The sequence below is a fragment of the Helianthus annuus genome, chromosome 3 (genome assembly GCF_002127325.2).
Source record: "Helianthus annuus cultivar XRQ/B chromosome 3, HanXRQr2.0-SUNRISE, whole genome shotgun sequence".
NCBI lineage: Eukaryota > Viridiplantae > Streptophyta > Magnoliopsida > Asterales > Asteraceae > Helianthus > Helianthus annuus.
This window is the reverse complement of record NC_035435.2, coordinates 138048235-138062571: the sequence shown is the minus strand read 5'-3', so window position 1 is coordinate 138062571 and position 14337 is coordinate 138048235. Positions and strand designations below refer to the sequence as shown.

General features: G+C 37.6%; 2 protein-coding genes across 2 annotated transcripts; one reads left to right on the top strand and one right to left on the bottom strand.

Annotated features, from left to right (window-relative positions):
• Positions 1-5562: 5562 nt before the first annotated feature.
• On the top strand, positions 5563-7092 carry LOC110932118 (ATP-dependent DNA helicase pif1-like). The gene is made up of 2 exons (XM_022175476.1): positions 5563-6472; positions 6554-7092. Exons 1-2 carry the CDS (start codon positions 5563-5565, stop codon positions 7090-7092), a joined length of 1449 nt encoding a protein of 482 aa, XP_022031168.1.
• A 530-nt stretch (positions 7093-7622) lies between these two features.
• On the bottom strand, positions 7623-8066 carry LOC110932119 (chaperone protein dnaJ 11, chloroplastic). Its single transcript, XM_022175477.1, has one exon. It carries the CDS (start codon positions 8064-8066, stop codon positions 7623-7625), a length of 444 nt encoding a protein of 147 aa, XP_022031169.1.
• Between the last annotated feature and the right edge of the window lie 6271 nt (positions 8067-14337).

The window sequence follows — 14337 nt, the reverse complement described above, 5'->3', positions numbered from 1 at the left end:
AAAATATAATTAAAAAAAAGTTACCTTCAGATCGATGAAATTTTCTTAATCTGTAAATAAAGTAACAGTAACATAACCAAATTGTAAAAAAAATATAATTAAAAAAAGTTACCTTCATTTTCTGCTTCATATTCTGGTTCAGGTATAGGTTGTTGTTCAGGCACTGGAATTCCCATTTCAGCAACTAACGACCCATCATCGTGTAGACGGAAAACTATGAGATTAAATGTGTAAGTTTCAATTCTATGAAACACAAGAAAATCCCACTTGACCAAAGACAAATCAGTTGAAATCTGTGAGAAGTCGAGGATGTAGTAATGAATATTCCACAACTTTTTAATCCTTACAGTCCTTTCTTGAGTAGGACTATAACGAATCGTGACAATATTTTCTAGAAGGTCGTCATTGAAATTATGTTCCATGAATTTTTTTGGCAACCACTGCGAACAATTAAAAATATCTCAAATAATTGAAACATAAACTACAAAAGTATATAATAAACATTAACATAGCCAATCATATATTTGAAAAGTTACCAGATTTTTCGCTTCTGGAAACATCATTATATGATAAAACTTATCTTTCACATCCAAATCACGGTCAATCTTGAAATGGTAGATATCAATTGTGTTATCAGCAACGGCCTCAAAAAAAAAAGAAAAAATCTGTCTCTTCCATTCCAAGATCCGTAAAAACGTTTGACCATCCATCTGTGATAAAGCATCCGTTAATCGTCACTTTGATGTAAACATGCCAGAGCTGAGAAACTGTTCTCAACATCACAGGCCCAACATGATAGCCTAAGTTTCCAGCGCCATCATTGTAAAACGGCGGCAACGGCTGTAATATTTAACGAAACAATAAGTTTTCTAAATATAACACAAATAAGAATGAATTTAAATAAAAAATTTACCAGACATGACGGTGAAGCATCATAAATAACCTTCACAAACGCTGGAGCCATGACTCTATAAACCATAGAATAAAACTGTTTAGTAATTTTCAAAACATGTATCTAACGCAATCAATAAGTAACAGTGATATAAACATTTAAGCTACTAAATCTTACACTATGTGGGCGTCTATAGATTTATTATGAGAGAAGGGAAGTGACCAAGTAAAAGCAACTTCCTTTTCTTTTACTTTAAACTTTGTTATTAAAAGGTTGGTTGGTATATCGAAGAGCGAATAATAAATGAGTCAAATAGAACTGGACAACCACTTGAGTCAATATAATATAACAGCAGAAAATGGATTTAATTACTGAAAAAGATCTAAAAGCAATTTCCAACATGTTTATATTTATAAGATTTATAAATCTGAACAGTTGGCTACGAATAACATATTTAACAAATCACATAAAACAATCCCTTACATATCACATAAACAGAGTGTCTAATGCTCAGATTTGAATGTCAGAAATAAAGGCCAAATAAATTCGCTCACAATATATAGAACTATAGCATATTAAGTAAACAATCACATTGATTTACATCACTCTATCTACAAATCACATAAAACATTAAGTTAGCTACCAATCATTCAGTCTTATCAGTCAAGATAAAAAGCCTACAAATAAAAGCCCTAAAATTTAATACAAAATAAGAAGCTTCACAACTGATTCATATGTTTACTTATATCATTCAGTCGAATAAGTCAAGATAAGAAAGCCCTAATATAAGAGCCCTAAAAATTGATACAAATCAGAAGCTTCACAAAAGATTTATATGTTTACTTATGTTATTCAGTGGAAATCGATACAAAATCAGATATTGATACAAAAACAAATTCATAAAAAGCCCTAAAAATTGATACAACATCAGAAGCTTAACACAAGATTCATATGTTTGCTTATACAATTCAGTAGAAATTATAAGACCTGCATACATATCAGAAGAATTGATAACGAACACAGATAATGATTGATAACAACATAGATGTCAACGACCAGAGAAATATGCATACAGATTAAAGAATCGTACCTTAAATAATGATTGACAAATCGATTGACAGCCAAATCGATGCGAAGAAAAAGAGGATGATTCATAAATCGATTAACAACCGAATCGATGTGAAAAAACGACTGAATACGTATGGATTTATAGATCTAGGGTTTATGCAACCAATGATCCTTAAATATGGAAACTCATTCATATTTTGGAAGATGATCATAGAGAAAGATGGAATTCGGATCTCTGGTAGGATTATTTGAGATTATATGAGAGAAGGATGGAAACTGATATATGCGTATAGATTTAGGAAAATATTATGTTGTTAATTGAAAGTGAAAAACGGGATGCCAAAAGACCTCCAATACATTGCCGCTCAAAAGAAAAATCAGACATGCAATCAAATGACACGTGGCAATAAGCTTTTTAAGAATAGGACAAATGGCATAAGTTTGTTTTGTTTTATTATAAGGTATAGATTAATGTTTGTAATTAATTATATTAACTTGATTTCACATTTTACAGCTTTGTCAGTTCCTGAGGACCACCTTAAAAACTATGCTCTGGGCGAAATATAAAAATTTTTAGTTCGAAATAACTTATCTCTACGAAGGTTTGTAACAATGCAATATCCTGATGAAGCGTCTTTATGTAACGCCCCAAAAACGGGTTTAGTAAATTAAAAACCCGGTTGATGTAAACAAATAAGTTTTAATCTCTTATTTAACCAAAATGAAACTAGAGGGACCAAAACCGTTAAGTGGGAAACATGATTTTATAAAAAAGAAATTAAAACACCACACACACACATAGAGTGTGTGTGTGTGTCGATGAGCAGGAAGGAAGAAAAGGGTTCAAACCCTAGTTTCTTCAAAATCTTCAAATTAAAAGGGAAATCGAAGGCTAGTTGACTGCATAAACTAAGAATGGTGATCATCTAAGCATTTCCTACATCAAGTAAGTCGAATGTTGCAATTTGGTGATGTTTGATTTAGTGGGTTTAGTGTAATTCGTGAATGTAATGCTAAATCTAGTATGAATGATGGTTGCAATGGCTGAGTAGACATCGAGATATGTTAAATTTTGAATATGAACATGGATTAGGCAAAACCCACTTGCATGTCAAGGAATGGCTAGAAACATTGAGATTTCTATGTGTTAATTTGATTGTTTTTGATGATCTTGTTACGAATAATTGGTGTCACAACCATATGTCCGTAGTTAGGGCGAAATATTGTTATGAGCTTGATTGATTGTTAATAAGTTATGTGAAGAATTAGTAGGAATCACGCTTTAAAAGCTTGTACATAATGTTTTACAAATGTGATACCCGCCAAGTGTTCGATGAAATGCCTAAGAGAACAAAATTGTGAAATCGTATGAAAGTTGTGGGTAGTATGTATAGAAGGTGTTTATGGTGTAGTCGTTAGCAAAATAATATGTTAAGTGTGCTTAAGGTGGAGTCCATATGAGAATTCGGATTGAATGTATGGTTTGGTAAAATTATGCATTAGGAGCTTGTACCTTGTGCTTGAATGGTGTAATGCTCACCTTGTATTAGATGTGCTTGAATCAAGGTAATTAAGAGCGAAGGTGTATGATATGTGAAAGTATATGTAAGCAAATTTGTATGCGAGTATGATTATGTGATCATGTGGTTGTAGGTACTTTAGCATCATAAGTACGAAATGTACATAGTGTCGTATGGTAGGTGCTAAATTAATATGTGTTTTATGCGTTAACGTGATGGATTGCATGAGTCTAAAAAGATGTGGTTTTTGGATGTATGCTTTATGTTTATTAGACTTGACCATGAAAGTCAAATGTGAGTTACGCTCTTGATATGATCATTTAGATGTGAAATCGTGTACACTAACAAGGATGTAATTGCGGTAATATGAAAGCATTAGGGATCATGTGGACATGGACTCAAGCACGAAAGACTAACGGGTCAAGATGAGGCAAGCAAGCGGGTATGAACACGGATGCACAAGGTAAGTGATTCCGTAATCACTTCTTAGTTATTTATGTAAAGTTATATGCAACTTAACTAGGTATGATAATTGAGATCGAATAGGAACAAATGGTATGATATCGATGAAGTATTAAACGGATCTCAGCTTTGATCCGAGCAAGGCATGCGTGATTGAGAATCGTAACTAGGTAGTAGGATTGGTTGCTTATGCAAGGTAGTGCTTGTTGTTAACAATGGGGCAAGGTTGACAAAAACGCCCTTGGTGGAGATTTCGGGTAAACGACCTTAAAAGTCATTTGGAAGTGAGTTATTCGATTAGAGTAACGTCTTGGTTTAGTATGAAAGCGAAGTATAGGGTTATGTATGTTATAGACCTTTTAATGTGTAAATACCCATAACGGGTCGAATAATTCATAAGTGAATAATAAGCCAAGAGCGTGTAAGACAAGAATTTCCTTAATCCGGATGTTGGGTTTTGGGTTCTTATGATAAACGGTGAATTTACAAGCATGTAGAAAGGAACGGGAGGTTAAACGGGTAAACGGGTTGAAAGTTATGCGAATTTTAGTTTATGCGAACAACGAAACAACACAGCAGGAAAATGAATAAACGAGGGGCCGTCGCCGACGCCCAGAAAGGGCCGTCGCCGACGGCATGTGGGAATTGGATTTTGGCCGACGGCCCAGTTTTCTGTCTACGGAGCTTTTGGACGACGGAGGTGCGTCGCCGACGGCCAATATGGGCGTCGGCGACGGTGCCCAGAGTTTATGTTTTCTGTTTTCTTCCATATGTGAACCCGGTTGATCCAGTTCGTGTCCCGGCGCTCCGTTAAGCTCCTGAATGGACCAAACTCAAGTTTCTGATGCATTTTTGATAAAGGAAAGGTATGTATGTTTATAACTCCAAGTGTACGTATGTAGTGGGTTATGTAGTTATGCTTAATAATATGCATGAGTGTTTGAATGTATGTCTAGTTGTAGGAAGGATATGTAAGTACGTAGCTATGTATGTAGATATGCATAAGGGTATGTATGAGTGTACGTATGTATGTAGATGTATATGTATGTGGGTATGTAAATACGTATATGTGTATGATTTAGACACATCGATGATTAACGTTATTAATGGTGTACCACAAGAATGATAAGTAATGCAGGTACATTCATGAAGCCTCACCAGGAAATGGATACGCAGATGTAATTCTCGAAGTCGATAAAGAAAGAGATGTGATGTGTACGTGAATGATCTTGTTTATACATTGTGTGCTAATGTTTGAATGTAAATGGTGAATGCAGGTTGTACAGGACACGGAGGATCATCAAGGTATAAAGATCGAGGACTGAGTCACTTGAGGGATTGTACGGGGTTGTCTAAGGATGAAATTTGTTGTACATAAGCTATGATTTATTCTATAATTGAGTCAGTTGTTGTATTCTATATAAAAAGGTTGTTTCGAAAATAAAATTTCAAATAAGCCAAGGTATTATTATGGAAGAAATTTTTATACATGCATTTCCGCTGCGACTTTTGGTCAGACGTGAATTAGGGCGTAACACTTTAGCTGATTCACAAAATCGCCTGATATATGAGGAGCGTTGTTACATCCAATTAGATCGTGGAAACGAGTACGAAAGCCAAATGAGTATGCTAAACGATGAACAACGGTCTGTTTTTGAAGAAATACTGAAAGCCGTTGACAGTGACACAGGTGGTGTATTCTTTGTCTATGGATATGGTGGAACCGGTAAAACCTTCTTATGGAAGACATTGTCGGCAGCAATTAGATCTAAAGGTCAAATTGTATTAAATGTCGCATCAAGTGGAATTGCATCGTTGCTACTGACTGGTGGCAGGACTGCACACTCCCGGTTTCATATTCCTTTAAATCTTACTGAGGATTCAGTTTGTCATATAAAACCAGACAGTGACACAGCTAGATTACTACATGAAACCAAGTTAGTTATATGGGATGAAGCCCCAATGGTTCATAAACACGCCTTCGAAGCTTTGGATAGAACGATGAATGACATATTCAATATGGACACTTCCATAGGTTCTGAAATATCATTTGGAGGTAAGGTTGTTGTTTTTGGTGGTGATTTTAGACAAATTCTTCCTGTTGTCCCCAATGGTGGAAGACAAGAGATAGTGAATGCCTCGCTATGTTCGTCATATTTGTGGAGTAAATGCAAGTTGCTAAGGCTAACAAAAAACTTGAGATTAACCATTGGACGCTCTACATCGGATATTGAAGAAATCAATAATTTTGCCAAGTGGCTTTTGGATTTGGGTGAGGGAAATGTTGGTTGTCCTAATGACGGGGAAGCAACAATTGAAATACCACCGGATCTTCTAATTAAGGACACCTCTGATCCCATTTCATCTTTAATTGATTTCGTTTATCCTTCAATTTTAGATAACTACAACAACCATAACTACTTTAGCGAGAGGGTTATACTTGCGCCTAAGAACGAGGTTGTGGATGAGATAAATGACAGGTTGTTAGAGTTATTCCCAGGCGAAGAAAGAGAGTATCTAAGCTCCGATAGTCTTTGTCAGACTGAGAATCCTAATTCAACACAGCTAAAACTATACTCACCAGATGTGTTGAATGGTCTTAAAGTATCAGGTTTGCCTAATCATAGGTTAGTACTCAAAGTTGGTGTGCCAGTAATGCTATTACGTAACATTGACCAACAAAATGGTTTATGCAACGGTACGAGGTTACAGATAAAAAGATTATACAACCGTGTCATAGAAACAGAAATCATATCTGGAGGAAATATCGGCACTCGCACCTACATACCGAGACTTAATTTGATACCTTCAGACAAAAAGATTCCTTTTGCGTTTCAAAGGAGGCAATTTCCGATAGCTGTGTGTTTTGCGATGACTATCAACAAAAGTCAAGGGCAATCGTTATCAAGGGTTGGTCTGTACTTGAGACAACCTGTTTTTACGCATGGTCAGTTGTATGTGGCTTTATCAAGGGTAAAAACCAGAGACGGGGTCAAATTGTTTATATTAGACAAGGACGGCAAACCTACCGATAAAACATCAAATGTCGTTTATAAGGAAGTGTTAACAAATTGTGAACTTTGTCTTCTTTGTTTGTTTTCAATTACGTGTAATGTTGATAAAGATGTTCGTAGTTCAACGTTTATTTAATTAAGATGTTTACTTAGATGGTGTTGAATAATATTAATTATTGTTGGCCCACCGTGTAACACACGGGTACTTAGACTAGTATTGAATTGAAACCATACCAAGCTATTTGGTATCAATTTGGTACCCACTTTTTGTGCTTTTCAGTAACAGTACTTTCGGTTTAGTATGGTTTTTTTGGATTCGAATACCAACACCCTACTACACAAACCGTCTTTGGTACCAGTACCAATACCCACATTTACTTTTGCAATTTTCAAGATTGATATTTTCAATTCGATATCAATACGGTCCGAGCTCATCCGTCCGTTATAACAAATTTCAACAAGAGATACAGATTATATATCATTGGCTGTTTTTATATTAGTCATAGAGATTAACACAATTTGGTAATAATTTTTTTTAATTGGTTAGCATTATTTGATAATTATTAATAAAATTAAGTCAAGACATTACTAATTTACACGATTTTCGATTTCTATTTGTTTTTTTTTTTCAAACAACGAAATGTCCCATATACAAAACTTAAAACTCTACCAACACTGGTCAGTCTCCCATCGCCGGAATGTGCAAACCCCCCGCCTTTTCCCGACGGCCGATCGTATGTTCAGTTTCATATCATACATCGCTCGATCCGCCGGATTACACAGCGTAGCGTACGCATCATGAATCTCAATAAACTTCCGGTCATCATGTTTCTCAATCTCAGAACAATCCGGATGATAAACCTTCGCTAAATTCCGGTACGCAGCCTTAATCTCGTTAGACGTAGCGTCACGTTTAACTCTTAAAACTTCGTAGAGACTAAAACGTGTTTTAGAACTCGAATCAACCGCCGGATCGGCTTGAAGCACGGCGTTGCAGGGGTTCTGACGCCGGAAATACACTTTTCCGGTTGAAGTAACCGGCGATAGCCGGTTATTATTGAGGAATATGAGGGACGGTCCCCCGAGCGGTGTGGTTAAGGTGTGGATCATTCTTCAGATAGAAATGGAAGGGTTTGGAGAAATTGGAAGGTTTGAGTCGAGTTGTGGGTTTTGGAAGAGACTGATATATATAGAAAAGAGGAGGGTGATTGAGGGGTCACTTTCTCTTTGCGTGTTGATGTGGTGGTCGATTGTTTCTAGAAGGCTAGGGTTCACAAGTTGGCTTGTGATTTTTTTGTGGGTTGGAAGTTACGGTGTAGAAAGTGGTTAGACACTTTCAAATAGGTAAACTATTAAAAAAAAGAAAAAATGTGTGATTGGTCGAGAGGACATTGACCGCACCACACACCCCCTCTTTCTCCCCTTCCCTCCCATTCCCCGATTCGGTATACCCTCACCGCATTGCATCATGTTCTTCGGTAAAATGGGTATAGGCAATGGTTTACCTATTCGGTAAACAACTTTACCGACTTAATTTGCCGACAACACCGTGCCTCCTTATTTAAACATGTTCGGGTTAGTTTTTAGTTAAATCTGTCAATCTATATAGCTAAACGTGTCAGCTTCGATTTATTTGACAGGTTAACACATTTAATTCGTTTTTATTATTATAATTTTTTGTCAGATATTTAATGTCATAATTGTAACTTAAAAAGAAATCGACATAGGATTTAGTAATAAAATTATAATTTTTTATATACATTTGTTTTTTTGTTTAAAACTTTAATTTTAAAATAATTTTATATGAAAAAAAAATTGGGGGTCAAACGGGTTGTCGTTGGGTCAACCCGTAAATTTTCCTGCCATGTTCAAGTTTTTAAGTTTGACACAATTTTCGGTTTCGAACACAACCCTTTTAACACCCTAAATGAATGACTTATTACATTTTCAGGTGTCTTGGTGCTCATCAAAACTGTGATGTGGACACTTGTTCGGAAACTCCTTGAAATGATCCCATTTCTCATAAAAAGACTCCATCTCTTTTTGTTGATATGGCTAAATCATCCTCCTCAGACGAGTAGTTTTAGATGGTGGAAAGTACTTGTTCAGAAATTTTTTCTTGCATCCCAGCCCAAGTGGTGATGGATCCCGCAAGAAGGAATTCCAGTCAACTATGGGCTCGGCCAACAAGAGAGAATGGAACATAAGCAATTTGCATGCGTCCTTAGAAACACCATTAACATGAAAGGTGTGGCACCACGTAAAAACGTGTCCAAATTATATATAGACACGTGTCCTGAACTTTAAACATGTGGAAATTTAGTGATGGACTTAAAATGTCAACATGCTAATCTTGAGCCTCTGATTGACACTACGTATTCTTAATCAAAAGATTAATTGAATATAGGAAGCCATCTGTGTATACATGATGTGCGTAAAGTGTATATATATTTTTAGATGTTTATTTAAGCCCTTTTTACACTTTTAGCCAAGTTTTAAATTTATAAAACACGATATTTACTAACACTAAACACACATATGGGCAAGTGCACCCATCGTGGACGTAGTATAGTGTTGGTAAGATACCGAGGTCGTCCAAGGACACAAGAGCTTTTAATACCGGTTTATCCTCAACGTCTAATCAAATCAAAAAGTTAGAAAAATGTTTTAAACTAAGAAAAATAAAAACTAACTAAATGCTGAAAAATAAAATAAAATAAAAACAGATAGACAAGATGAATCACTTGGATCCGACACGTGTATTAGTATAACCTTTGATTATTTTCGCACTTTTGCACTTGTTTAAGAGATTATCTTAGTTATTGTAGTAGGCCCCTTTTTCGGAGGTGACGTTACCCTCAACCCAGTAGTTTGAGTCAGCAAGGATACAATCCTAAAGGGTCGGATTATTGAAAGATAATGAATTAAGTTATTAATGCAAATTATGGTAGGCCCCGCTTTTGGCGGTGACGTTACCCTCGGCTAAGTAGTCTGAGTCAGCAGGGATACAGTCCTAAATAGCCGGGTTATAGTATTAATAGTAGTTAGCTTATGAGGGGGTCAAAGAGTTTGGATCCCCGCCATCCAATACCTATGGGCATTGAAGGAGATCCTACTAAATTTGACCCAGGTCCCAAGCAGGACCTCTAAACGCTGAACAAGGGCAAGACCTTTACCAAACCGTTCCCTTAACCCCCGACCAGGTAGCCAACATACCTCCATATAGACCGTGGAGATATGAATGGTGAAAATCTTTTATTTTATATAGACAGTAAAATAATGCCAAGACACCACGGACAAACGATAAGGAAAGATCACCTTCAACATAAGTAACTAGTTATTAAAGTCATTAATACAAAACCAAATAAAAAGTGCAAAAGATTAAAAATAAAAAGTATTATACTAAACACTTGTCTTCACCAAGTGATGTAAGAGACTTAGGCAAACATGGCCTTGATTGTCAAGAACTCTTACGATCAATCTTGGATCCCGAGACGACTCACACACTCTATGATGGACAATGGATGATGGTGGTGGATGATGGTGTTATGGTGGTGATGGGTGGTGGATGAAGTGTGAGAGAGGTGGTGTGCCAAGGGATGAGAGAGAATGAAGCCAAGCTCCTCTATTTATAGGCTGAACAGAACGCTGGACACGGCCCCGTGTCCGCTGGACACGGCCCCGTGCCCGTCTGACATTCTCTCTCTTCATTAATTGTAATTGCGAATTACAATTAATGCGCCTGCTGTACTTTCAACACGCCCCCGTGTCCGCTGGGCACGGCCCCGTGGTGAGCAATGGAAGCTTCTACTGGTTTGTCTTTTCTGCTGCTTCCTGGGCACGCCCCCGTGTTCACTGGACACGGGGCGTGTTCAGGCTCTGTTCTCTTCTCTTTGTCTTGGGAGGTGCCGTTGAGGGTCCGGGCAGTTTACTTTTGTTCCTTTTCTTGTATTTATGGTAGAATTAGTGGTCTTTTTGCTTCTTTTGTGATTTTGAGCTCATTTCATCCTGAAAATACAAAAGGAAGACAAAAACACTCTTTTTCCAACATTAGTACTTAAAAAGGGTTAGTTTTATGCCTTAATTGATGTGTTTTATATGTTGCATTTTACACACATCAAATACCCCCACACTTGAACTTTTGCTTGTCCTCAAGCAAAACTCTTTTAATGTGGCTTACACTCCCAAATGGAATAGGTAGAAGAGAAGTTTTAACTTGTCCTAGAGTGTCGGGAATCCAAGGTTTGTATAGGTTCTATTTTTATTTTATTTACAATCTTATTCGTCATGGTTTATTTTGAACTTTTTCATAAGATAAACTACTTATTTGGGCATAGCATGCCTTATTAAAATTCCATTTATATACAAGTTCACATACCTCACGGGAGATCACTCAATCACTCGGCCGAAGGTGTATATTTAAGTGAATCGCTCGAGAGCGGCACGGATTTACATTCTCCATATGCTTGCCAAGCGATCAATCCTCCTCCTTTTTAACTTTTTACCTTTGTAAATATCAAGAGGTCTTTTGGGGTGAAGGCTTGGGTTTAAAGGTGGGTGGTTGGTTAGTGGTTAGTAAAAAGGGCGAAAATCGTAACAAGTGTCGGTTTTCGTGAAATACCTTATTTTTGGTGACATTTATTTTTGAAGTATTTCTCCAAACAAGCTTTTTGTAGCTTATGTTTGTTTTTGACTTCATTCATCATTTTTTTTTTTTTCCGTCACGTAAATGGTATGTTTATGAAAAACCGAGTTTGTTACTAAAATAAAGGTGAAAAAAAAATGAAAAAGGTTTTTGGTGGGTAAAAAAAAATTGTTTTGGGGGTAATGAAATGAAAGGTTTAGGCTCAAAGGGGTTTTCTAGGGGGATTTTGGGTAGGTAAAAAAAAAATGAAAAATAATGGTTTTGAAAGAAAAATAGTTAGTCCTAGTGCCTCCATCATTTACTTACTTGGGTTTAAGTTGGTAAGGACCGGGAATGTATCGTCGTGGCAAGTTCTAGATTTGTAAAGACCGAGCGGCTATTCACACAAGAAACGAAAAATGAGCATTTAATCTAAATATGTGTATTTTTATGCTCAATAAAGGCTCAAAACTCACTTTTTGTGGGAATGGGTTTTTAATGTGACCAAGCATATATAATCGAATTTTAGCTAGACTTGTTATACCGTTTCATAATTTTCTTATGTTAGTTCTTTTTATCACGACGCAATCGGTTGTAAGTTTGTAAAAATATAACCTTTTTATAACTTGTTATTCCCAACTTAAACTAAGACAAGTAAAAAAAAATGAAAAAGTTTTTGAAAAAATTTGGGGTGTTTAGCGGTTCCAATAGAGTTTTGTGTAAGGCTTGTTTTAGGATTTTGCAAAATTCCAAGGTTTTAGCATCCCCCCCACACTTAAATTACACATTGTCCTCAATGTGTCCAAAAATAAAGTTTTTGGTTGATTAGAATATGTAAAAGTGTGTTTAAAAACAAAGATTTGTGTTACTGGCGCTCTGGACACGGCCCCGTGTTGACCGGGCACGGCCCCGTGGTCAAGTGCCAGTAACAAAAATTATAGAATTGAAACAGAAGCCTGGACACGGGGGCGTGTTCGCTGAACACGGCCCGTGTCCAGTTACCTGAACTGGGTGATTTCCTGCAGGGGGCTCAGCACGGGGCCGTGTTGGTTGGGCACGGCCCGTGTGGAGCCTTCTGTTATGGAGATTTTTGTCGGTCTGTTCTGTTCTTCTGCATGGTTCCATTTTTTCTCGTTCCCTTTTTCATCCATTACCACCATGAGTCCATAAATCATAAAAACCATCATAACATTGCTAATAGAGAGATAATACATAAAGATAAAAGTTACATAGATAGTAAGCTTATGGAGTTCTAGCCCTATGTTTTATTTTAATTTTAGCAAAATTTCCAAGAATCTACTGATCCTGGTTAGACAAGGCTTTGTAGAGCTCCAACTTTCGGATGTGTTTCTCCTCATATGTCGGCAAGCCACTCCTCTACCTCCCTTGGAAGGAGGAAGGAAGGCTCGTTCGCATTTGTTTGAGGAGTTTCAACTTCCGCCGGGACTTCTTGTGGGATTTCCATAGGAGGTTCCGCGGGGATGTCTCCCCACCCGGTAGGGTTGTTAATACCGAGTGCTAAGTTCCAGTCTTGTTGTGGAAGGACTGGTTCCATAGGAGGTGCCACCAAAATGTTTAACCTTTGGTGCAAAAGGTTAATCTCTTGGAAGCTGCTTTCCAATCCCATTGTAAGATCGTTGATACGGTCAATGAGGACCTCCTCTACGGACGTCATTTCGTCGAGAGCCTCTCTTAGTGCTATCACGTAGTGCACAAGTGTGGCTTCAACGGAGGGTCTCCTTCCCCTTCGGCTGTTTGAGGAATGCACGGATGATGTTTCGCTGTTTTCACTCGCCATTCTACGAAAGATAAACCAAAAATAGTTTATAAGACGAAACAGTTTCTGGACACGGCCCCGTGCTCACTGAGCACGGCCCCGTGTTCATCTTTCTGCAGAATTTTGGAGCAAGGAACCTTGGGTTTTCGAGTTATTTTCTGAGTTTGTGCAAGCTTTTTGACAGTAAATAACTCTAAACAATGTTACATAACATGTTTTTACCAAGATTCCATGATCAAAACTCCTTGTTTCCTACCATAAAGATTGAAAATTCAAACTTTTCATGGTGGCTTTTTGAAGAAAGATGAAGAAGAAGGAAATGTCTAGAAGAGGAAAGGACAAGATGAGTTGTTGGAAACTTCTTTTAGACTTACCTAGGATTGTTTGAGAGAAGATTCCTTCAAATCTCTGTCCCCAAGTTGGTCCAAATGTGCAGGATTTTTGGCTGCATTTATAGAAAATGACAGCCTGCTGGACACGGCCCCGTGTCCGCTGGACACGGCCCCGTGTCCGCTGGACACGGCCCCGTGTGCAGAGAAAATTCTGACATAGTTTGTCCGTATTCTGACGTCATGATCAGAAGGGAATCTTTTGATGGACACGGGGGCGTGTTGGCCGAGCACGGCCCCGTGTCGGAAAGCTGATTTATGAAGTTTTGTCTTGATTAAGGAGCTAATTCTTATCGGGTGGCTCCTGACTTGTTGGAACAACCCCATAGTGCCTAAGATACCTTAATTGTCCTATACTAAGGCGAGAACGCAAGAGGTTGTCGGTGAGGGTAATTCCTATTTTCATTCTAGGTGGACAAGTCCAACCCTTTCCCGGGCTCTCGTTAAAGAAGGTGTATGCCGAATCGCTCAGGTCTATGTATGCACCGAACGAGGTCGATGGGGAGTCCTTCACGGCACAATCGGCACAGGGACGACTATCGTCCACGTCTTGTCTAGGAAGAAAGGTATTTTCGGGAGCAACGAGGTTGT